Source organism: Equus asinus, chromosome 20 (assembly GCF_041296235.1).
Source record: "Equus asinus isolate D_3611 breed Donkey chromosome 20, EquAss-T2T_v2, whole genome shotgun sequence".
In the NCBI taxonomy this organism is placed as follows: Eukaryota; Metazoa; Chordata; class Mammalia; order Perissodactyla; family Equidae; genus Equus; species Equus asinus.
The window spans coordinates 113,170,009-113,195,827 of record NC_091809.1 but is presented as its reverse complement, the minus strand read 5'-3'; the positions used below and the strand labels follow the sequence as shown (position 1 = coordinate 113,195,827).

The window sequence follows — 25,819 nt, the reverse complement described above, 5'->3', positions numbered from 1 at the left end:
TTGTGAATTTGAGAACACCAGGAATAAAAAGAAGATTTGAAAAGGTTCTAGAGGATGGAAACTAGACTTTTAGAGACAAGAACAAGAACAGAGAGACCTGTGTTATGGGCTGAATTGTGTCCTCTCAAAATTCAGACCTTGAAGATCTAATCCGTAGTACTTCAGAATGTGCCTGGTTTTTTAGAAACGGTCTTTAAAGAGGTAATTATGTTAAAATGAGGTCTTTAGGGTGGGCCCTAATCCAATATGACTGGTATCCTTCTAAGAAGAGATTAGGACACAGGCTCACACAGAGAGACCAAATAGAAACAGAGAGAAGATGCTATTTACAAGCCAAGCAGAGAGGCCTCAGAAGAAATCTGATCCTGGGGACACCTTATTCAGGCTTCTAGCCTCCAAAATTGTAAAAAAATAAATTTCTATTAAGAAAAAAAAAGGTTTCAGAGGGAAATAAAAGGTTATATGTAAAGGAATGGAATCAGAATGCTATTAGAATTCTTAATGGCAATTAGAAGCTAGAAGATATATTAGAGCAACATCTACAATATGCAAAGGAAATGATTTTTAACCTAGAACACTACACACAGCCAAATTGTAAATCAAATATGAGAGTAAAGCAGACATTCAGAGTCATGAAAGGACCAGGGATTTGATCCACTCTTTTTCAGCTCCTTTTCCTTTGGATGTGCCTTGGCCAGCTAAGGAATGGGACCATTTTCCAAATTGTTCTCAATATTATTGTCTTTGATATAAGCACTTTAACCTGTTCATGGCAATTTAATGCTAGGAATTGTAGGAAAATGAACAAGACAAATGAAAATGGTAAATAATGAAACATTACAAAGTTTCTAAGAAACAATAATAATACTAGTATTGAGTGTTAACTCACATTTATGTAACACTTTATTGCTGACTTTTTAATATGTGCATATGAAATTGAAGACTGTGCAGAAAGCATTTGGCCTAGGAACTGGCACATGATAGATGCTTATGATGGACAGACCCTAAAGTGTCCCCCGTGATCCCTCACTTCTGGTATTCACATCTTTGTAGAATCTCCTCCTAGAGAGCAGGCAGACCTGTGGCTTTGTTCTAACCAACAGAATATAGCAGAGACAATAAGATGTTGCTCTTGTGCTTATGTCACATTATATGAGGCTTCATTTTCCTAGCAGACACACTCTAGAGATCTCTTTGCTGGCTTGATGAAGTAAGCGGCCATGCTGAGGAGTCCCACATGGCAGGGAACTGCAGGCAGCTTCTAGGAACTGCAAGTGGCCTCTAGCCTCCAGCCTACAAGGGCCTTCAGTCCTACAGATGCAAGGACATGAATTCCGCCAACAACCTGAGTGAGCCTGAAAGTGGATCCTTCCACAGTGAAGCCTGCAGATGGGAACACAGCCCAGCCAACACCTTGACTGAAGCCTGTCAGATCCTGAGACAAGGACCCAGCTAAGTGGTGCCTAGACTCTCGACTCCTAGAAACTGTGGGATAACAAATGTATGTTGTTTGAAGCAAAAGAAAACTACTACAGTACTCAATAAATGTTAGTTGATTAAAAGTGTAAATGAGGTTAGGGCTACTGGCTAATAGCCTTCTTTCTGACCATCCTCTTGGTTCTGGACCGTTTAACCCCTGCCCTACCTCATTTGCTCTGGTACAAGAGATTCTGATTGGTCTTGCCACCCGTCTTGGGATGATTCTTGATGTCTGAAGTAGAGAGTTGCTGGTTCTCCTGCCCAACATCCACTTGCCCCTGATTACTAACAGCATCAACTTCTTCTAGGGAACGGTCTCTCCCCAGCTTCCAATCATAGTATGCTGTACTCTGGATACAGGGTGGGCATATGAACCAGGTCTGCCCACTAATTGGCCCAGTTAAGGTCCTGTGACCCAAGCTTGGCCAATTAGAATCTCAGTTGTAATATGTAGGCTTTGGGTGAGAGAAAATCTCTTCTCGGCAGTTCTGAGTGTGTGCGACGTAAGCCTGCGGTTGTGCCCTTCCCTAGACCTGAAGAAAGCCTTTGTACAGTAGGAGTGTTAACACAAAGAAGCAGAGTTTAGAAGAATTTGAGATATTAAGTCCCCAAGGACTGTTCCACCCCTAGACTTCCCAGTTTTGTAGGCCAGTTTGAATCAAGTTTTTGTGACTTTCAACTAGAGTTCACACTTATATACTATCTTTTAGACCCTGCTTCCTAATCTATTTATCTCTGACTCCTACATCATTTATTCTGGTCCCTGAATGAAAAAGATATACTTAGAGGCAGTAAGGGACTTCAGACAATATTGCACTAAGTTTGTAAGGATGTTTTTATTTTTTATTTTTTTTAAAGATTGGCACCTGAGCTAATGTCTGTTGCCAATCGTTTTTTTCTTTCTCTCCAAAGTCCCCCAGTACATAGTTGTATATTCTAGTTGTACGTCCTTCTAGTTGTGCCATGTGGGACGCCATCTCAGCGTGGCTTGATGAGTGGTGCTAGGTCTGTGCCCAGGATCCAAATCAGCAAAAGCCCGGACCGCCAATGCAGAGCACACGAACTTAACCATTTGGCCATGGGGCCAGATCCTTAAGGGTGTTTTTAATCTCTCCACCTCCCAAATCTCTATGGCTCTAGTCCCCAAAGTTCTCTTTCTTCTTCAAGTTAGTATCTTTGTTGGAAGCATATTTACTAAGCTGTTCTTAGGACAGGTTCTACCTTTAGAGGAAATGTGCCTATTCCACCTAGTTGTTTTTTTTTTTTTTTTTTTGAGGAAGATTAGCCCTGAGCTAACATCTACCGCCAATCCTCCACTTTTTGCTGAGGAAGACTGACCCTGAGCTAACATCCATGCCCATCTTCCTCTACTTTATATGTGGGACACTTACCACAGCATGGCTTATCAAATGGTGCCATGTCCGCATCCGGGATCCGAACCAGCGAATCTCGGGCTGCCGAAGCGGAACATGCGCACTTAACCACTGCACCACTGGGCCGGCCCCAGGGTTCACTCTTGGTGTTGTACATTCTACGGGTTTGGACACATGTGTAAAGACATGTATCCACCATTATAGTATCATACAGAGCAGTTTCACTGCCCTGAAAATCCTCTGTGATCTGCCTGTTCATCCCTCCACTGATTTTTCACTACCTCCATAGTTTTGCCTTTTCAAGAACATCATATAGTTAGAATCATACATATGTAGCCTTTTCACATCGGCTTCTTTCACTTACTCATATGCATTTAAGTTTCCATCATGTCTTTTCATGGCTTGATAGCTCATTTCTTTTTAATATTGAATACTATTCCATTATCTGAGTGTACCACAGTTTATTCACCTACTGAAGGACATCTTGGTTACCTCCAAGTTCTGGCAGTTATAAAGCCGCTGTAAGCATCTATGTGCAGGTTTTTGTGTGGACATAAGTTTTCAACTCATTTGGGTACACACCAGGAGGTACAACTGCTGGATAAATGATAAGAGTATATTTAGTTTTGTTGGAAACTGCCAAATTGTCTTCCAAAGAGACTGTACTATTCTGCATTCCCACCAGCAATGAATGAGAGCTCCTGTTGCTCCACATCCTCACCAACATTCAGTGTGGTCAGTGTTCCAAATTTTGGCCATTCTAGTAGGTGTGTAGTGGTATCTCTTTGTTGTTTTGATTTGCAATCCTCTAATGATGTATGATGTTGAGTATCTTTCCATATGCTTACTTGCCATCTGTGTGTCTTCTATGGTCAGGTGTCTTTTCAGATCTTTTGCCCATTTTTTTAAAATTAGGTTGTTTGTTTTCTTACTGTTGAAAGAGTTCTTTGTATAATTTGGATAAGAGTCCTTTATCAGATGTGTCTTTTGCAAATATTTTCTCCTAGTCACTAGCTTGTCTTCCAATTACCTTGATTAAAGTAATTTTAAAGAGTATAAATATTAACATTTATGTATGACTCAATTGGATCCAAAAAAATTTAAGTTGGTCTAAATGTTTAATACAAAGTAATATTCAATAATAATCAGTTTATTTATGTGTATAATACTTAGTATTACTTAATGTTTTTCTCTTAAGCTGGAAGTACTGTTACTCTTATAATTTAGTATAACATAACTATCTTTTCTTCTGATTTTTAAATTATGTATAGATATTGGTCACAGAAATAAATTCAGTTTTAAGGTGTAGTATATTATAAATTTGCATCGGGGCTGGCTCCACGGCTGAGTGGTTAAGTTAGCGTGCTCCGCTGCGGCGGTCCAGGGTTCGGATCCTGGGCGCGGACATGGCACCGCTCATCAGGCCACATTGAGGCGGCGTCCCACATCCCACAACTAGAAGGACCTGCAACTAAGATATACAACTGTGTACAGGGGAGGTTTGGGGAGATAAAGCAGAAAAAAAAAAATTGGCAACAGTTGTTAGCCCAGGTGCCAATCTTTAAGAAAAATAAAATAAAATAAAATAAAATAATAAATTTGCCTCAAACAATATATTAAATATTAAAACTGTATTAAAGAAAAATAGCACTTTCAAAACTGCAATTAAATTGTTTAAATAGAATGCTAGTCCCTCTGGATGAAAGATATATATATATATAGCAACACCATGCTGTAAACATTGTTTTGAAAACATGCAGTGTGTTGTTCACATTTAATTCATATAATTATATGCCATTATATGAGGCGGAAGAATGTTTAATTGAAACAAGCAACAAATATTTACTTAGTACAAAGTTTCTTCAAATGTATCAAAAGTGTCTGTAATAGGAAATCCATTAAAACAAAAACATAATCAAGGCTGTAGGAAAAATATGCATTCAAAAAGACGGGTTACTTTTTCCAGATAATGAAAATACTGATATGTTTGTACTAGATTGCCTTAAACTCTTAAACTGTTAGAGAAACATTTCAAATAACAAAACAATGTTGGAGGAAACACACAATACAGAAGACGGAGACATCAATATACGTCATATGTGTTCCAAAGTGCCACACAGGCATGGTCTACAAAAGGATCTAGCATTTTTTTTTTTTCTTGAGGAAGATTAGCCCTGAGCTAACATCTGCCGCCAATCCTCCTCTTTTTTGCTGAGGAAGACTGGCCCTGAGCTAACATCCAGGCCCATCTTCCTCTACTTTATATGTGGGACGCCTACCACAGCATGGCTTGCCAAGCGGTGCCATGTCCGCACCCGGGATCCAAACCTGCGAACCCCAGGCCAACGAAGTGGAACGTGCGCACTTAACTGCTGTGCCACCAGGCCAGCCCTGGATCTAGGTTTTTAAAAAAAATTACAGAAATTTTAGACATTCCTCTAATAGTATAAATGCCATACACAACATTTCAATCTAATAGCTAATAAAACTTTAATTCATATTCAGTTAGAACAAAAATAATATGAATAATATGAAATTGAGCTTTTAAACAGCACCAACAAACTTTTTCTCACTAAAAAATTCTTTTGTACATTTAAGAAAAGTATACACACATAAATTATCTGAGAAATAGAAAAAAATGATTAGAATTTTACAGGCAAAGGGGAAACCGAAGACACAGAGGACACCGTTGCTCCAGCTTTTAATTGTTCTGTGAGTTTTCATCCTCTCTATGAATTCACGCAGAGGGCACAATATTAACAGATGCAAAACATTGACATAGGGCTGGTGCTGTTTACTATTTTTCATTTTGAAAAGAGAATATTCTGTGTAGATTCATCTATCCTATGCAGGTATAACCTTATAAATGTGTTTTTTGTCTTTTTTTAGTCCAATTCCCTTTTTACACTCATATTCATTTCCTGATTGTAATAGAGGAGAAAACGGATCTAATTAAATATAAAACTTTGTGTCAAAATAGATCTAATGGTTAACACTAATCAGTTGCCTGGGGAAGAAGCACAAAAAACAGATCAATCGAACAAAAAAATCTACCACCAAAAGTACAACAGGAATAGAAAAGGGTGAATGAAAAGAAATATATGTCAATAACTTTACATTGAGAGATTTTTCCTTTCAATCATTATAAGCATTTGTCAATTATGTTTCTACTACATTTTCCTTTTCATATTTAAAATATTATGAGCTCAACACTGGAAGCTCTAAATATCAGTGATTTCACAACCTTGATGAATTCTAGACGCATTCAAGTTAGAGCAACAGGTTTTCTATTTTTATTTTTTATTTTTCTGCTGAAGAAGATTGTCCCTGGGCTAACATCTGTGCCAATCTTCTTCCATTTTGTGTGTGGGATGCTGCCAAAGCGTGGTTTCATGAGCAGTGTATGGGTCTGTGCCTGAGATCTGAGCTCACAAACTACAGGCTGCCAAAGCTGAGTGCGCGAATTTAACCACTGTACCACCTGGCCAGCCCCAGAGCAACAGTTTTATATGACAAATCCAGGCTGCTGCTGGGGAAGGGGTGGTCAAGGCACTGAAGGTCACTCTGCAGTTAGACTGAGTCAAAGCGAGGAAAGAAGCTCTTGGAATATTTCAAATTATGATTCAATAAAAGATACATCATATCTTATATTTCTGTTCATCCTAAGAGACATATATGTGTGAAAATACATATACATTTATGTATATATGACAAATGCTTATAAATTTCTCATACAGACAGAATTAAGTAACAAGATCCTTGGATTTCGTAATTTGAGACAGTCTAATTCTCTAGGTATGAGATGGGCTTAGAAAAGTGTGCTTTGTCATTTTAAACCTTGCTCTCACCAACGTGTTAGATTTTGGGCAAATTCTTCTCTGTCTTAGTCTGACTTTTGCAAAGTGAGCAAAGTAGAGTTTGCCTCTGACCTTTTAAAGAGGATTAGAATAAGTGCAAAGTGCAAAGTTACATGAGAAAAAGAGCTCTGTAAAGCCAAGATACGACTAATAGTAAATTTTTATAGGTAATGTAGGTGGCTTCAAAAAGACCCCTTTCCTAATTTTATCTAAATGTTGCTAGATGATTTCTTTTTTTTTTTTGAGGAAGATTAGCCATGAGCTAACATCTACTGCGAATCCTCCTCTTTTTGCTGAGGAAGACTGGCCCTGAGTTAACATCCGTGCCCATCTTCCTCTACTTTATATGTGGGACGCCTGCCACAGAATGGCTTGATAAGTGGTGTATAGGTCCACACCTGGGATCCGACCCAGTGAACCCTGGGCCGCCAAAGCAGAACATGCAAACTTAACCACCGCACCACCAGGCTGGCCCACTAGATGATTTCTTTGCAATAAGCAATCAAAGAGACTCTGAGAATCTGAAAGGATGAAGTCTTTGGCAATCTGTAATGAGGAAGGTCTAGCTTTTACAAGCCTTAAGATCATGCTGCCTTAAAAGAGAGACATCCTCACACACACACTGTAATATGATTTATACTTTCTAAACATTTAATCTGGAAGGAATTATCAAATGCGTATAGGTTTTAGTCTCACCTCTGTAAAAATTATAAAACAAAATACAATTTTATAAACAGTCTTAAATAATAGGAAAATGCAGTGCCTGGCAAAAACATAAAGAACAGAATTTTCTCAGGAGTATGTTATTTCTTGAGCTCCTGCAAAGAGAAAAGAAACTCACATACACATACACACCCACCCACACAAGCTGGTACACAAGTGCCTCCAGAGGTTGACAGCTAACGCTCTACTACATTCTTGAGGAGACGGGCCATAAACAAAATTAGAAGAAGAGACAAGTATAGGTTAAAATGATTACCTATGGTGTTCTGTGTCTAGACATTAAGAGATACAATGGGTTGCTGGTAACTTTAATTGGTATTATTTTAATAGCAGAAAAGTAAATTACTTTTTCCAGGTTCTCAAACTATTTATAAACTTCGACAAATTTTCAAGACAATTATACAGAGTTATATATAGATAATTTAGCAATGAAAATGGGTGTGTCTTCTCATCAGTAACATGGGCAACTTTATCAAGTTCTAGTCACTCCTAGATTTGAGGCTTCTCCTTTTTTTTTTTCCCCTGAGGAAGATTTGCCCTGAGCTAACATCTGTGCCAATCTTCCTCTACTTTATATGTGGGATGCCACCACAGCATGGCTTGATGAGCAGTGTAGGTCCACACCTGGGAACTGAACCCAGGCTGCTGAAGCAGAGCATGTGAACTTAACCATCAGGCCCTGGGGCCAGCCCTTGAGGCTTCTTTATTTGACAGTATAACAACCCTTGCAAATCCTTGGCATTGCAACCCTGTACCCTCTGAAGAACTAACTCTCTACCAAGTGTTTTTTTAAAAAAAGAAAACTACTGACCCCACTCCCCATAATTAAACATGACTTATGGCGAGAGTTAACAACTAAAACCTGCAAAATATGGTGAATGTATTCAATAATTAAATTATAAAACGAGGTAATTTTATTAAGGACACATTTCTATTGAAATATCAAATTCTGTGAAGTATTTCCAACCAAAAAGAAATCCTAATAAACAGTGGGTCCAATATTATGACTTGGGATAATCTAATGAGTAGAAACTCTTACTTTTTTTATGTTTAACACAAGAAATCTACAACCTTTATCTGTACAAAGGATACATAGAGATAGTTCACCAGTTCTAGCTATGACATCCATATCATAGATTTTTTTTAATTAGTACTTAATACTTTTTTTTTTTCAGTGAGGAAGATTGGCCCTGAGCTAACATCTCTGGCAATCTTCCTCTATTTTATGTGGGACGCTGCCACAGCATGGCTTGATGAGTAGTGTGTAGGTCCACACCCAAGATCCAAACCCATGAACCCCAGGCTGCCAAAGCAGAGCACACAAACTTAACCACTATGCCACCAGGACGGGCCCCATAACACAGATTTTTTTGAAACATTAAAATAAACAAAAAAGTACTCTCTTCATAACTGCAAGGATGTGGAGTCAAAGTTTCTTATCAAGCTGATCATGATCAAGTTTAGGCTGGAGATGCACATAGCACTTCAGGGTAGTACAGGGGTTTATTCCTCCTTCAGTCCCAGTAGTTGGTCCTAACAGGTTGAACTGATATGTCTTTATTGGTTCAGGGAGAATGAACCATTCAAATAACATGGATCTCCTATCCCACCAAGATGGCAAGGTGGGCTCAGTGAGAAGGGAGCGACATAGACTTCTTAAATACCCCAAATCCTTTTGCTGGCCCAGGATATGGTGGTGGTGGCGAAACGTTGTGTTTTCTTGTGAGTGCCATTGCCTGTTCATAAGAAGGTAATCCTGCGTCCTCCTCTGGAGGTGGTGATGGACACAAGACAGCCTCCTCAGGTCTTCTGAAAACGATGGAGGGAGTGTGCCTGCCCCTTCTTCTACAGGTGGCTGAAGAACTAAACAGAGAGACAGCATTTAAGTCTAGAAAAGGCAGCATTTTTAGGTTAAGATAGTAATATTAAAAAACGCAACTGACTATTTTGATAAAAGTTGAACTCAATTTACTAATATAACAACAGTTTTGTTTTGTTTTGTTTTGAGGAAGATTAGCCCTGAGCTAACATCTGCTGCCAATCTTCCTCTTTTTGCTGAGGAAGACTGGCCCTGAGGTAACATCCATGCCCATCTTCCTCTACTTTATATATGGGACACCTACCACAGCATGGCTTGCCAAGCGGTGCCATGTCCACACCCGGGATCCAAACCAGCGAACCCTGGGCCACGGAAGCGGAACGTGCAAACTTAACCGCTATACCACCGGGCCAGCCCCACAACAGTTTTATTTTACCCATTAACTCTGAAAGAATCTTGGTAAGGTGGGAAGGTCAAGAGGTTTGAAGTCAGATGTGGGTATGAAACCAGATCCCATCATTTCATAGCTGTATGACCAAAGGCAAGTTACCTCAGTCTCCTCTGTAAAATAGGGATCATAATATCCACACCTCAGCAGAGTTGTTTTGTGTGGACTGACAAAGACGTCGGATGTAAAGCACCTAAGCAGTGTCTGGAACACTATATCAAAGACTCAGAACAGCTGATGCCCTTTTCCTCCCGCTCCTGAATTAAAACTTCCTCAAAGTACGATGTGAAACCAAATCCAGGCTTTGCTAAAAGGCAGCACAACTCAAGCCAAGGAAACTGATGCCACAGAGACGATCCCAGCAGCAGAGGCCTGGTGCTCTCCCCTGCCCCCCTGCAGCCCTGCTGTCGGGCCTCTCCCTCCTAGCTACTCCACTCTTCTCCACACAAGTCTAACCTGCAGCCTGCTTTCCACTGAATCAAGTTCTAACTCCTGCACTTCCAAGCCCCCCTTATTTTGGCCTCGCCTTCTTTTCTATAGTTCTCTGCTCTTGCCCAGGTACCTCTTCATACTCCTCCATGTGTGCAATGAATTCTCTGTCCCATCTCTGCTTTCACTGGTGCTGTTCCCTTTCTCAGATTATTGTCTTTTCCCCACTCCATTGATCTGAGGTGAACAATTTTTTTTTTAATATGGCCTAGTTCAAATCCCACCATTTTCACAAAACTTTGTCTGTTACACCAGCCAATGGAAACTGAAATGCAACACAGGCTTGCTGTTTGGACCAACATTTTCCCTTCTCACTTGCAAATTACAAATTGTAATTTAAATATTAGTAAATCGATCTTTTAGCCTGTGAGGGTGGCTGTCTATGAGGTATCTATGCAAAAATTAACCTCCAATAGTTATGGCTAATAAAATAAAGGTAATCCCTAAACTCTAGTCAACATTTACAATACTCTTCCCAATAACAGAAAGTTTAGCAGACCCAAAATACTGTAAACTTTTCCAAACTAAATCAGTCACTTTGCCCCTTAGAACACACCCTTTGGAGGTAAGAATGAGATCTGAAATTGGAGGGAAGGAGAGAGGAAAAAGCAAAGAGAGAAGAGCTGTGTAAATCTAGGAGCTCGATAGTCAGCCCTTCGAAAGTCGAGAGGTGACTGAGGGCACCCCAAGTCTTCTTGGTGGGCTCCATACGACTCCTTCTCCATCAGATCTGGAACATATTCTTGGCAGGCTAGTCACTCGCCACATTTGTTAACTTGGGACAAAAAGTTCTATCTGTTTGCTTATAGGGAAGAGGAGAGACAGATGTTTTATTTGAACAAATTAATTTTTCCATGTTGACTTTCAAAATTTGAGATACAGAAACAATATAACAATGACATCAAAGTCATTAAATATCTACACAGTGATTTCTTACATACATCTTAAATGACTGAATCAGAAAGTATGCCCTAATAACATCGCAAATAAACTGACATGACATTATGCCTATTTTCCTTCGTAAAATATAGAAACTAAGAAATGAAAAGGTCTTGTTTCTCATTTCTGGGCATGTTTTTGGGTTTTTTTTGTTTTTTTTGTGAGGAAGATTGGCCCTGAGCTCAGATCTGTTGCCAATCTTCCTCTTTTTGCTTGAGGAAGATTTCTGCTGAGCTAACATCTGTGCTCATCTTCCTCTATTTTGTACGTGAGACACTGCCACAGCGTGGCCTGACAAGCAGTGTAGGTCGGTGCCTGGGATCCAAACCCACAAACCCAGGCCACCGAAGCACAGCACACAAACTTAACCACTATGCCACCAAGCCGACCCCACTTGGCATGTTTTTTTCTTTTAAAAAGATTTTATTTTTTTTCCTTTTTCTCCCCAAAGCCTCCTGGTACATAGTTGTATATTCTTCATTGTGGGTCCTTCTAGTTGTGGCATGTGGGATGCTGCCTCAGCGTGGTTTGATGAGCAGTGCCATGTCCGCGCCCAGGATTCGAACCAACGAAACACTGGGCCGCTTGCAGCGGAGCGCGCGAACTTAACGACTCGGCCACGGGGCCAGCCCCCAACTTGGCATGTTTTTACAGAGGAATGAAATGAACTTTTCTGACAATGATCTTATTTTTCACTCTTTCCTTTGTCAAACACTCCCTCCTCCTCCCCCTCCTTCCAGACTTGCAAAATATAGAAAGAGAACAAATAACTCTGCTGGGAGAATTTCTTGGGACAATAGTTGAAAAGTACTTTAGTTGGGCCGGCCCCATGGCCAAGTGGTTGAGTTCACGTGCTCTGCTTCGGCGGCCCAGGGTTTTACTGGTTCGGATCCTAGGCGTGGACATGGCGCCATTTATCAAGCCATGATGAGGTGGCATCCCACGTGCCACAACTAGAAGGACCCACAACTAAAAATACACAACTATGTACCGGGGGGCTTTGGGGAGAAAAAGGAAAAATAAAATTTTTTAAAAAAGTACTTTAGTAAGTATTTAAAAATTAATCCCCACATGAGAGAATGTCTAGTAAGCCTAGTTTGAAATGTCTTCTAAAACTCAACGGGTTGCCGTTAGGATCAAAGTGAGACAAGAGAGGTAAAGTGATCTGTGACTTGTACAGCATCTCACTCTACTAACATCAATAAACTAATCGTACTTTTCAAATGAGAGGTATCCAGGGTTTTAAATTTTACAATACCATACACAGACAACATGCATAATAACGGTACCATTTTCTCTGTGTCTTTGAATTCTGCCTCTACCCTCATGCAGGGATGAAGCTAGAAGGTTTCAGAGAAAAAAGGGTATAAGGTAAGAAGATGTAGTGATGCAGAAAAGTAGAAAAATGAAGAAAAACCGGGAGAAGCGAGAAGGCAGCGTCAAGCCTGAGGACACAATATGGCTGTGCCAGCACAGACCGCGAGGGAAGTTACTGAACACAAAGGCATAGGTGAACTTTTTGGACAAACATTATGAATGGGGTGGAAAAGAAGGAAAGATAAAAGGCAGGAAGAGTCTCCAAAGTCAGGTTCTGCCTAGTTCTTCACTAACTTGTGAGTCTCCAGGACTCCTTCAGCTTGTGGAGGAAGCCACGCTGAATAAAATCTTAGTCAAAAGCCCTAGAAAATGGAAAGACCTTCCTGTCTGCTAAATAAGGGAAATTAATAGAAGTTTCTCAGCTTAAAAGACAGTGACTTAAGAAAAATTAAACAAATCCTCCCTTCCTTTCCCTCACTTCTCAGACTTTTACAGGATTCACAAAGGTCTCTGTGAGACTCCTCGGTGCGCCCCCACGGGTCCTGTTACTGCTTCAGGGGCCACCGGGACTCCAGACTGCGGTGGAATCCTGACTGTCGCCCTGGCCTCTGCCCGCCTGGCCGGTGCGCCTTCCCTCTGTGCCCTTACTGTGGGCTCCGCCGCGGCTCCGGCCTTTGCCTTCTGCCCTCCTCACACCCAGAGAACTTACTACCCTCATGCATCAGCAGTTATCTTCCAATAGATGGATCCTAATTCCACCTCTGTTGCCCTAAACTCATACCTTAACAATAAAGAAAAAGTTTTTATTGTGGTAAAATATATATAACAAAATTTGCCATTTTAACCATTTTTAAGTGTACAATTTAGTGGTATTAATTACATTCAGAATCTTATGCAACCATCACCACTATCTATTTCCATAACCTTTTCATCACCTGGTCACCATCATGAGCTTATTCACAGAATTTTAAAGTGTGAATAGGGATGCATAAGCATCAATTTCGAATAGCCTGTTTAGCAGCTGGTGCTGTTTTAGAATAAGGTTACTTCTACACTTACTCATCCATATTTACTGAGAAGATAATATAAATAATATGGAAGATAACTTTTTATTTTAATGAGGATGTTGAGGTTCTATTATGCAAACAATTAAGGCCTTTATGAACCTTTATCTTTGCTATATCCTCGAGTGGTAACCATTTTATTTTATTAATTTTTATTTAATTTAAAGGATGAATAAAAATAGCTGAATTTGAAGCCTAGTCACACTGTTTCTATTTGGGTAGCCACAGGGCTAGATCCGTTAATACTGTGACTCAGAGTAAACATGGGACTTCTTGCCTCTGGAAGTAACGTGGGGACATTAGTATCTGCCTCGTGCTTAAGAAGAAAATATTGAAAAATCAAGCTGACATTTGTGAATCTTCTTGTTTTCTTTCGAAGGACCTTAGAAATAGCATCATTAAGCTGTTTATGTAATTGTTAAATTGGTCAACCAAACACCTGTCAGAGACAGAGGCAATGGGGGAGACAGGACTACTAAATGCCATGTGGTATCTTCATTGGATCCTGGAGCAGAAAGAGGGCACTAATGGAAAAATGGGTGAGATCTAAGAAAGTCTGGAGTTTGGTTAATAGTAATGTACCAACATCGGTTTGTTGGTTTTACAAATGTGCTATGGTAACATAAGATGTTATCAATGAGGGAAATGTAGTGAAGGATACACGGGAACTCTCTGTGCTATCTATGCAAACTTTCTGTATATCTAAGAGTATTCCAAAACAAAACATTTTCTTAAAAATAGGCAGCCATTTTTTTATCCATTTTAAAATAACAGTATAGAATGTATAATAGTGAATTAAGTATTTTTACTGGTACTTACCCTGGATGTCGTTGCCTGTTACACTTAGTGATACAAAGATAGTAACCAAGTAATCCAAAAATAACCAAAAATACTCCAGCAGCAATTAATCCAGTCAGAAGGCCCATAACATCGATTTTCTCTCTGTTACCATCTTAAGAGAAAAATAATTAAAATGACACAAATATAATCACTGAAAAGTACCACCTATGATTTCAATAAATTTAACACTGGGTCTAAGAACACTATGAGCATCTGATAATTAATACTGACTTATTTTAAAAGTCTTTGTGCTAGAGACATGACCTGAAATTTTTTTTTCTTTTTGAGGAAGATTAGCCCTGAACTAACATCTGCCGCCAATCCTCCTCTTCTTGCTGAGAAAATTGGCCCTGAGCTAACATCCGTGCCCATCTTCCTCTACTTTATACATGGGATGCCCACCACAGCATGGCTTGCCAAGCGGTGCCATGTCCGCACCCGGGATCCAAACAGGCGAACCCCAGGCAGCCAAAGCGGAGCATGCACACTTAACTGCTGCGCCACCGGGACGGTCCCCGACCTGAAAAATTTTTAAATGACACTTCCTAAAAGCCCTAGTTAAGGTTTCATTTATTTCAAATAGGTCATATTAAATGGATAATATTCAAGACTAAGTGGGATAAGCATATTCTTTGTTCAACCAGACAAACTCGGCATTAACTATGAAGACAAGTGTATCGAGCAGGTCTAGCGTAGCTTTGTAAACCGTCTCCCGACAGCTGGGACCCTACCTGCAGGAATGGAACAGCACGTGACTAGAACAGCTGGAGATGATCAATACAGATAAAATAAAGGATCTCTGCTCTTTAAAAGCTGCTTAATTCTATCTAACAATCTTAATTACCTAGTAGCATAAGCATTCCATTCACCTGTAGTGGTAAAAAAGAAAAAATATTAAAATAGTTTACTCCTTGAAATGAATGGAGTCCTACTTTTATTCTGTGCAAGTCTTGACTTAGCTGAGCTGTTTTAAACAGCTTTAAGCCTATTATCTCATTTCCCTAGTATCTCACCAAACTTGATTTTCAGTGTGTAAATAGATGAACATGGCCTTCTCTGTCTTAGGTAGCCTAGTGTGTAATTGAGAAATCTTCCTCAGATTTACAAGGTATGTATCTTGAGCAACAACCAAACTCAAACAATGAAACTACAATGTATTATAATAAAGAGAGGATGGGAAAAAACATTAAATTTGGTCAATTCTTGTCTTACCTGATTTTGTGTTTAGTCCTTTAATTGAATATTCCTGCCAAAATGTCATCTAAGAAAAAGGTAAAATTTCCAAGTTTATTTAATTTCTTTATTATCATTTCATTTGGTCCCAGTGACCTGGCCTAGGGGTGGCAAATTCTTGGCATGTGCCCCAGGTAGGATACCAGTTCGCTCAAGCTGGAGGGTGTGACTCCCTCTAACTAAAGCACTGCCACCCACCTCTGTTTCTCCCAACTCTGGAACTGGTCAGGGGATTACTGCCAGTGCCAGCTCTCTGCTGTACCCCACTATTCTCGCTTCACCTGTCCAGAGCCCCAACTCAGGCATTGGGGAAAGTCACACTAGAGTCAGGGAAAGGGCCAAAGGTACAAGTTGAGGCCGTGGACTTATCATGCTTGAAAGGGGGTTTGAATTTTCCTGCACTGGGTGGGCCTCAGTTTGCTAGCAGATTCTACTAAGAGATATTTATCAATTTGGAAAGACATCCCTGAGACTCATTACATTCAGTGTTGCTTGAGAGAAGGGAAACGGATTTTAAAGTGGATCTTGATAAAATCAGAAAATGGGTTTGTGAAACCACATATTTCTGGACAGCTAATCTTCGACAAAGGAGCCAAGAACACACAATGGAAAAAGGAAAGTCTCTTCAGTAAATGGTGTTGGGAAAACTGGACAGCCACATGCAAAAGAATGAAAGTAGACCATTATCTTACATCATACACAAAAATTAACTCAAAATGGATTAAAGACTAGAATGTAAGACCTGAAACCATAAAACTAGAAGAAAATAAAGGCAGTATGCTCTTTGACATTGGTCTTAGAAGCATCTTTTCGAATACCACGTCTAAAGCAAATGGGACTACATCAGACTAAAGAGCTTCTGCAAAGCAAAGGAAACCAGGAACAAAACAAAAAGACAACCCACCAACTGGAAGAAAATATTTGCAAATCATATATCTGACAAGAGGTTAATTCCCCAAATATATAAAGAACTCACACGACTGAACAATAAAAAAACAAACAACCTGATCAAAAAATGGGTAGAGGATACAAATAGACATTTTTCCAAAGAAGATATACGGATGGCCAACAGGCACATGAAAAGATGTTCAACATCACTAATTATTAGGGAAATAAAAATCAAAACTACATTGAGATATCACCTTACACCTGTCAGAATGGCTATAATTACCAAGACAAAAAATAACACATGTTGGAGAGGATGTAGAGAAAAGGAAACCCTTATACACTGCTGGAGGGAATGCAAACTGGTGCATCCACTATGGAAAACAGTATGGAGATTTCTCAAAAAATTAAAAATAGAAATTCCATATGACCTAGCTATCCTACTACTGGTATTGAGCCAAAGAACTTGAAATCAACAATTCAAAGAGACTTATGCACCCCCATGTTCATTGTAGCATTATTCACAATAGCCAAGACATGGAAGCAACACAAGTGCCCATCAACTGATGAATGGATAAAGAAGATGTGGTATATATATACAACGGAATTCTACTCAGCCATAAAAAAAGACAAAATCGTCCCATTTGCAACAACATGGATGGACTTTGAGGGTATTATGTTAAGCAAAATAAACCCGACAGATAAAGACAAAGACCACATGATTTTACTCATATGAGGAAGAGAAACACATAAGGAAAACAGATTAGTGGTTACCGGAGGGGAAGAGAGTTGGGGGGTGGGCAAAAGGGGTAAAGGGGCACATATGTATGGTGACAGATAAAAATGAGATACTGGTAGAGAGCATTGTGCAGTCTATACAGAAACTGATAAACAATAATGTACACCTGAAATTATACAATGTTATAAACCATTATGACCTCAAGAAAATAATTGAAAAAAGAAAAAGAAAATGGGTTTGTGAACAACAGAATAAAATCTCAACAGCATGACTAAAAAGTACAGATTCTGTTTTCTTCTCCAACATGAGGGCTGACATTAGCAAGGAATGGGAGGCTGGGCACAGTTTCAAAGAAAAAAGAACTAAGTTCCATTAACACGTGCATTTGAAGGACACCTAGAGAGGTTCTTATCGACAAAAGAGTAAAATGGGACTCGTGAGGTAGGAAAAAGGAGCTGAGGGTATTTAATCTACAAAAGTAAAGAATCCAGGTCACTTAATATTCTTCAAGAATATGTCAGATTATAACAGGGACAGTACTGTCTGCCTTTTATCTTTTCCAGATGAACAGATAGGATTTAATTATATTTTAAGGGGGAACATCTAAAAGTTTTCCCCTAACGTTACACAGATATACCAAACAATAAACTCCTGAATGCAAGGACTACATATTTTGTGTCCTCAGTCTCTAGCAGAGCACTTGGCACACAGCAGATTGTCCATAAATACTTGAAATATAAACATGAAAATCAAAAAGGTCAGGTCACTGATAGGAGAAATTCCTCTGAGTCTTGAATGATAGACGCCTGAGTCAGAGAGCTAACTCAAATAATATCCTCAAGTTTAATTCACTCTGCTTCATGATTGTTTTTGAATAAATATTAAACACACAAAATCACAACATAGTCAATAATTTGCTAATTACTATAAGCCCAGTTAATCAAGTACAAAGCCAGATCTAAATAGGTTAGTCAGCATTTTAAGGAAGTAGAAAGAGATAACAGGTATACAATCCTGATTTCATTTAAAGCATAAATGTGTCAATTTCTTAAGGACAATTTAATAAATTTCCAGCCAATTGACTTATCATACAAATTACCGTTTTATCTTCATCCACAAAAATCTCTCTGGCTTCCTCATAATTACACAGTTCTTCTTGGCACTCTCTTTCCAGGTCCCCGGGAGTGAAGAGCTCCAAATCAAACCTATTATACAGGAGGTGTCTACGTATGAAAAAGTTTGCTTCTTCTTTTGATCTAAAGACTAATAAAGAAATAGAAAGAATTCAAAGATTGAAAAATTCAAAGACAGAAAATTCCTGTTTTAACTATGCAAAAAGTGAATAGTTCTCTGATGTGGTTAAATTATATCTAACTTCCTTGTATGGTTTTAAAATCTGACAAAAAGAAATAGCATCAGTAAAAATAATTTCAGCTAAATATGTAATACAAGTATTAGCGTAATTCCGAAAATACTTGAGTTTATTATTATGTCCAAAATTATTAGCATAAACGAAATTATTTAAATATTTTTCCCACCAGACTATTATTTTTCTGGCAAATGACAGGCCAGACTATTCTAATTCTAAAGGGTTGGTTCTCTATGATCCTAACTGAGAGAAATTAGTCTGCTGCAATGGACAATGTTGAACTATGAGAAGACAGAATCTTGGTTTTATTCTGGCTCAGCTATTAGCTGTGAATCGGGATAAGTCACTTATATCTCTGGGGTGACATTTCTTCATTTGTAAAACTGGGAAATGAACTAAATAAATAATCACTAAGATCACTTTATGTTTTAAAATTATAAATTAATGCATTCATATTAAAATTATTATATCAAATTTATACTAAGACAAAATTTTAAACTTCTAAGTTAATAAAATTCTAAGTCAATTATAAGATTAATTAAAAGACACACAGGGGCTGGCATGGTGGCGCAGCAGTTAAGTTTGCATGTTCCACTTCGGCGGCTCAGGGTTCGCCGGTTCGGATCCTGGGTGCGGACATGGCACCATTTGGCACGCCATGCTGTGGTAGGCATCCCACATATAAAGTAGAGGAAGATGGGCACGGATGTTAGCTCAGGGCCAGTCTTCCTCAGCAAAAAGAGGAGGATTGGCAGCAGATGTTAGCTCAGGGCTAATCTTCTTCTTCAAAAAAAAAGACATCCAGCCCCTCCCAAAGGAGTGGCTCCGTCCACCCATACCCCAAATGTGTGTCCACAGTTCTTTATAAGATGCCCTCTGCATCTGCTGGGAAAGTAAATGGTGAAGACGACAGAGTAAAGCACAGACTGATACAAAACCAAAATATCCCACCATGGCAGTATTTCCAAAACCCACAAACTTGAAACTCCTTCTGGAGTCACACAAACAAAGCTTAAGTGATCTTGCTCCAGATCACATTACCAAGACTGGAATTCAGAAACTCTCTGAGAACTACATTAAAATGCTTAAAAGCATTAAAAAGTGTTGATATTTCTCACTGCTAACCATTCCTAAAGAGAGAGATTATTTAATTTAATTATTATTAAGGACATATAATTAAGGATTATTTAATATAATTCCTATATTAAAGAGGGCGATGGAAAGGCAGCTCAGGGCTGACAATAGAGCACGGCCTGGAAGACTAACTAATGCTACCTGTGAGCGACCTCCGGCTGGTTCCTTTACAGCAGTCCCGGCTTGTCCAAGGTATTTTTTCTACTAATCAATCACCTTTACAAACAGGTCAGAATCTTATAGAGCTGTTTTGTCCAAGACAGTAGCCACTAGCCGCATACGGCTATTGGGCACTTGAAATGCAGCTGGTCTGAATTGACATGTGCTGTAAGTGTAAAAAATATACACAGGAATTCAAAGACTTACAAAAAAAAAAAAAGAATGTGAAATATCTCAATGTTTTATATTGCTTAAATTTGGAAATGTTATTTTGTATATATTGGGTTAAATTAAATACATTATTAAAATTAATTTCACCTATTTCTTTTTACTTCTTGTAAAGTAGCTATTTAAAAATTTTAAATTATTTATGTTGTTCCCATGATGTTTCTATTGAGCCAGAGCTCTTCTAGAGTATTCATTTCTATGTTATAAATAACAGAGATGGGCTATTTGAACCACGGGAGAAACTAGAGTGGATAGCTGGTGATGGTTGTTTTAAGAAATATTCTAAAAGTCAGACCACTGAGATGGAATATTTCTGTTCTTTCTTCTTCCTGTCTTCTTGTAGATTGTAGGCTACCGCTAAGTGGCGACAGAAAGAACATTTCTCCGAGTCTCCATCATCTCTCATGGGATTCTTGCAGTGGCCCTCTGAGGGTCTCCTTGCTCCCTCCCATCTGTGTTTAACATCCCCTTGTAGCTTCCCACGCGCCTGGTTCTCTCCTGCCTTTACTGTTTCCTCTAAATAGAACTTTCTTCTTTTGGTTGCTCTCAGCTACTTTAGGATTTTGCTCAATGTTACCCCATACCTTCTATATTTTGTTTTCCCCATCATACTTGTCACCACCTGGTGTTTTATGTTTTATTTACTTATTTGCTGTGACTCTGTTCCCCTCACCAGAAGGAAAGTTCCATTAAACCAGGGATGTTGGTGCCTGGCACACAAGACTTAATGCTCAAAAAATGACTTACTAAATGAATGAATGAACTCAACTTTCCTGGAGTAGGAAGGAACTCTTGGACCTAAATTCTACCAGTTGAAGCAATTCATAGGTATAGTCTGGCATTACTCAGTTTGGCATAGGTTTAAAATACTAAACTAGTGATGAAGCAACTCACGGCCTGCCTAACTTATCCATACTTACTAATTTCAGAATGGAGAATTAGACATCTGCCTCTGTATTGCTACTTTCAGATATGCCCAGATCTTTATATTTTATTGGCTAAAAAAGCAGTGCCAAATTTCTCCTTGTCAGTCTTCTGTTCAAGTAGGTTGTCTGAGTTATAAAAATACCCTCTGCCCTCCAAATGGGACTCAATAAAGCTACTTTCAACTTGGAAGGAAAACAAAAAAGAGAGAATCCTAAGCATTTGTGTATGCCTGAAATGACATTTATGCCAACAAAAGTCCTCACCCCTGTATTAAGCGTGCCTCCCAGGGGCTGCTGTTTGCCACTTCCCCTGAAAGCTCCAATTCGGTCAGTGGTTGACCTTAGACTTAAACGTTAGTGCTTATTACACTTTCCCCTGCCTCCCTTATGATCTCAGGAGAAATACGCTCCTTGTTATCTGGGCCCTAAGTAACTGTGAATTTGCTTATAATTGAAAGAAGCCAACTTCCTTGGCCCTGGAACATCCTGAATCCCCCTGTTCCCTCTGGCCACCACTGGAGGACGTGCTGGCGTTTCCACTTATGCATCTGCCTCTTCAGGTTCTGTTCCCATCTGTATTCCTCCTGAGGTGGTCTGTGCATTTTGCTATTTCAAACCCACCAACCCAGATCTTCCATTCTCTTCCTCTCTGCTGTTTCTCCATGTTTTTAAAATAAATTGCTTTTAGGTCATTTCAACTCCACCCCTGGGCTTTATCAGAATTTAGCTGAAGGTCCCTTATTGTCCTAGTTTTTGTTTTGTTTTGTTTTTGCTGAGGAAGATTTGCCCTGAGCTAACACCTATGCCAGTCTTCCTCTATTTTGTATGTGGGTTGCCACCACAGCATGGCCACTGACGAGTGTTGTAGGTTCGCACCTGGGAATCAAACCCAGACCACTGAAGCAGAGTGCACCAAACTTAACCACTAGGCCACAGGGCCAGCACTGCTAGTTACTTTTTGTATCTCCATTTACTGTATCTCATTTGCAGATAGAGAGCATCAGCTTCTGTGCCATACAACTCTCCAGAGACAGTTACTACAACTCACTCTCTCCCCTGCTCTCAAGCTTAGCTCCTACCTCTGTCATAGAGTTTAGTGAGATTATGTCTACACCCTGCCTCCCCCACCAGATGAAGAGGTCCTCAGGGCAGGGATTACAGGCTTTCACTTCTACGTCTCCAGTCCCTAGCACAGGGCCTGGCACATAGTATGTGTTAATAAAGTGGTTACTGAACAAATTGGCTTTTAAATATATGGGATTCCCTCATTTACATTTTCCACAGATATCTCCAGCCTTCTGCACTCAAGTCTGACTTCTAAATTCCTTCCTTCGTCTGTGATATCCTTGAGAGGGAAGCCTGTATCAGGTGAATGAATGAATGTGCTCACAAGCTTTCTGGGGATCAGCATCTAGTCCCACTGAGTATGGACCATCAACCTTATATATGAGTGGACTTACATACACGGTGCAGCTTGAGAGGTACCAAAAAGGATCTCCTTCCAAAATCTCTCCTTATCCCACAAGCTAGTCTATGCAATTGCCTGGAATTCTGCTATCAGGGTTTGATTCCTTTGGGTTAATATATTGCCCTATCTTAAAATATACACACACTCTCCTAGAAGGTTTAACACACTAGGCTGTATTAATCATTAATAAGTCATCCAGGAGTATTAGTCTAACAGATCTTTCCCAGTGAAAATGAGCCGAGAGTGGGATCTGATGAGGAGTAAGGGACAGGAATGTGGGAAAGCAGATGCCCAGTACTGACACGGCTGGGTGGGGAAACACAGTGACTAGGCAGGGAGAAGAATGCTGAGAGCCAAAGCTAATTTTTTCTTTTCTTTTCAGGTTCTTCTAAGTTAGGCTTTTAATATGTGGCAGTCTGTTTACGCCCTGGAACCCACAAGGTGTGAGATTCTAGCTTAGGAAGCTGCAAACCTAATCTGCTCACAACCATCTGACTTTATCTACATAGCCAGACATTTTAAAGTCAAAAAAGATCTCAGAGATCATTCCACTCCCCACCCCCATCATTTCAAAGATGAAGAAATTCAAGCTGAAAGGGGGTAAGTACCTCCCCAGGGTCTGGTAACAAGTCCAGACTAGAGCCTGGGCTCCCTGCCCATCTCTCTAGGAAGAACGAGTAATTATGCTCATTATAACTACCACATAGCCTCATCTGGAAAATCCGCACTCACTGATTTTCAGAAGTTGCAACAGGTTTCTCACTCGGTTAACCACAAATCAGGTCTTAAACATATATTTATCAAAAGTAACTCACAGAAATAAATTTGTATAAATTGTAGGTAACATAATAAACCACATTACCAAATAAACCACAAGTTTAACTAAAGGATATTTTAGCGTTTCTGTGACTGATGGGGGTTTCCCGGACCGGCCCCGCTCACCGTCCTCTCCTGCATGCCGAGGAAACGCGGCGACCACCGGGGGCAGCTGGCTGAGCAGAACCACAAGCGCAAACATCGTCTGGAGACGTCAAACTAAAACAAACAAGATAACAAGGCGCCTCAAAAAACCTCCCGACTCAGCACCTTGAGATCCCGTGGGAGCTGCTCACCGGCAGTCGTCGCCAAGCCCCCGCGCGGAGAGCGGCCCGCGCGCCCGGTGACCGACTGCCCACGGCCCGGCGCACCTGGCGCGGCGACCCCGGCTTCGCCTTCGGGTCGGAACCGGTCGCGCGGGGACCCGGCTGAGCGAGCCGCTCGCCACGCGCCGCACCTGCAGCTCCGGCGCACGTCCGGGGGTCCCAGATCCCCCGACCCGACCCCGGATCTCCCGTCCCCGCTCCGGATTCCCTGTCCCGGCCCCGGATCGCCCGGCCCGGCCCCGGGTCCCTCGTCCCCTCCCCGGGTCCCCCGTCCCCGGCCCAGGATCCCCCGTCCCCGCCCCGGATCGCCCGTCTCGGCCCCGGGTCCCCCGTCCCGACCCCGGGTCCCCCGTCCCCGCCCCTGGGTCGCCCGTCCCGGCCCCGGATCCCGCGTCCCAGGGCCCCCGATCCCCTACCAACGGGGCCTCCGTCCCATCACCCCATCCCGGACCCCACGCCCGGCGCGGCTCCCAGGCTCGCTGTGCGCAGGCGCCGCGCGCTTTGCTGGGACGCCCGCGGTCTGTCGGCTGGGGGCTCCGGGGGGGGCCGGGGGGCGGCTGGGGCACCTGGCCGCGCTCTGCCGCCGGCGCAGATCTGGGGCGTCGGGCCCGTCCTCTCCCCGCCGCGGCTCCGCCCGTCCTGGCCGCTCCTCGGCGCGCAGGCGGATTCGGACTCGCGTCCGGACCCGGCGTCTCCGAGCCTGGGGCGTGTCCAGGTCCGCGAGCGCAGCACCCCGAAGTCCCGGCGTCTCCTGGGTCTGGCGGTCCTCGAGGTCCCGGGACGAGAACAAAATAATCAGAGAAAGTACACTTATTAGTAACTTGAAATGGGAAGTGACCTTAAAATTAATCAGTTAGTTGGTTCTCAAGTTGTGGTCCACCAAGTCTGGGACGTCTCCAAGATCTCCGAGGTCAAAACCATTTCCGTTTCGGTAGTAAGACCTGATCTGTCTTTTTCACTTTCGTTCTCTCGTGAGTGAACTGTGGAAATTTCCAGAGGCCATTTGACGTGTAATGATGTCATCGCTCCGCTAATAGAATGCCTGCTTGTCTGTTCTTATGTGTTCTGTGGTACTATCAATATGTACATTTTTAGAGAGATTAATGAAATTTGTTCTCAGTACTTCTGTGCTTCTATTACTTATCTTTGGTCATACCTGCCAGGATACCTGTAATCTCATTATTTTCAAATAAATAATTATCTTGAAATCTTGAACTTTTCTTTGCATGTATGTGTTTCAACAACAAAAAGTAAGTATGCTTTGTTGTCTTGATTTGAAATATTTTGAAAATTTCTCAGTGTTAAAATGTAATATGATAAATACCATTAGATATAATTCACATTAAGTAAAAATTCTCTGAGGCTCTTGATAATATTATAGAGTGTAAAGAGTTGCAGCCTTGAGTAATGAAGGCAGCAGGTGGACAGAGCACCTGTGCCACGTTGTCCAATAGTATACTTAGTAATTCTCTGCAACATTATTCAAGGTTCCATGCTTTGGCTAAAGTGGCTTGGCACTTGCTGGAAGCCAGAGGAAACAATTTTTCCCCTTTCTAATTTTTGAGTAATTCAATGTCCACCAAATTCCTTTTTTCTCCCCTTAAAGGCTATTGCCTATTTTATTCTAATTATTTAGAATCAACTGAAGTCTTCAGAATTCAGTTTCTGCAGAAATTTTGTTTCCACTGATTCATTCTAGACAGTGCTTTTTCTTTTTCCTTCTCCCAATCTCTTCCTCCTTGATTTCCATTTGTCCACCTTCTTCTCTAACCTGTTTCTATGGTAGACCCTTCTCTTCCTCTTCAATCCTTATTGTTCTTAAGCAATTGGGATCAGACTGTGAAGAAACCAGAAATGATTCCTTGTGGTTTACATTCTTCATTAGAGCACCCTTTCTTCTACTTATTCATTAATTTAGTCAAGTGACATCACTAAACCCTGAGGGTAGAGAGATAATCCCACAGTCTTTGTTTTGGAGGAGAACTTAATCTAAGATCTGTATCTAAGACCGCAGGCCTGTAAGTTCTTCTCGAGGCTGACATTCATCTTTGTATCCTCCGTAGTACACAGCAGAGCCTTTTATCTTGTTCATGCTCAGTACAGTTTTTTGGGTGGAAGCAATTTATTCTCAGTTAGAAAAGTGTTTCACACTATATTGGGAGAGGCAAATGGTCAGATGCCTCATGCT

The 25,819-nt window shown here is 40.8% G+C and overlaps 1 protein-coding gene across 3 annotated transcripts; it reads right to left on the bottom strand.

The window, feature by feature from the left end:
* Positions 1-7,735: 7,735 nt before the first annotated feature.
* Positions 7,736-24,608, bottom strand: PRRG4 (proline rich and Gla domain 4). Of its 3 annotated transcripts, none has more exons than XM_044752768.2 (6): positions 24,198-24,608; positions 23,432-23,524; positions 18,305-18,468; positions 15,561-15,609; positions 14,328-14,460; positions 7,736-9,295 (listed from the first exon to the last, which is right to left on the bottom strand). In XM_044752768.2, the coding sequence occupies exons 2-6, from the start codon at positions 23,505-23,507 to the stop codon at positions 9,061-9,063; spliced, it is 657 nt and encodes a 218-aa protein (XP_044608703.1). In that variant the 5' UTR covers positions 23,508-23,524; positions 24,198-24,608; the 3' UTR covers positions 7,736-9,060. The 3 variants fall into 3 exon arrangements, with proteins under 3 accessions (XP_044608703.1, XP_014718713.1, XP_044608704.1); XM_014863227.3 differs by having other exon boundaries at positions 24,470-24,592; XM_044752769.2 differs by having other exon boundaries at positions 24,048-24,577.
* Positions 24,609-25,819: the final 1,211 nt, after the last annotated feature.

Bases quoted from the DNA above. Each gene is read 5' to 3' on its own strand.
- PRRG4 (XM_044752768.2), bottom strand. From the start codon at position 23,507: ATGTTTGCGCTTGTGGTTCTGCTCAGCCAGCTGCCCCCGGTGGTCGCC. The intron at 15,610-18,304 runs GTAATTTGTATG...CCTTTTTCTTAG, and splicing joins TTGTGGATGAAGATAAAACG to ATGACATTTTGGCAGGAATA. The intron at 14,461-15,560 runs GTAAGACAAGAA...TTTTCTCTTAAG, and splicing joins AGGACTAAACACAAAATCAG to ATGGTAACAGAGAGAAAATC.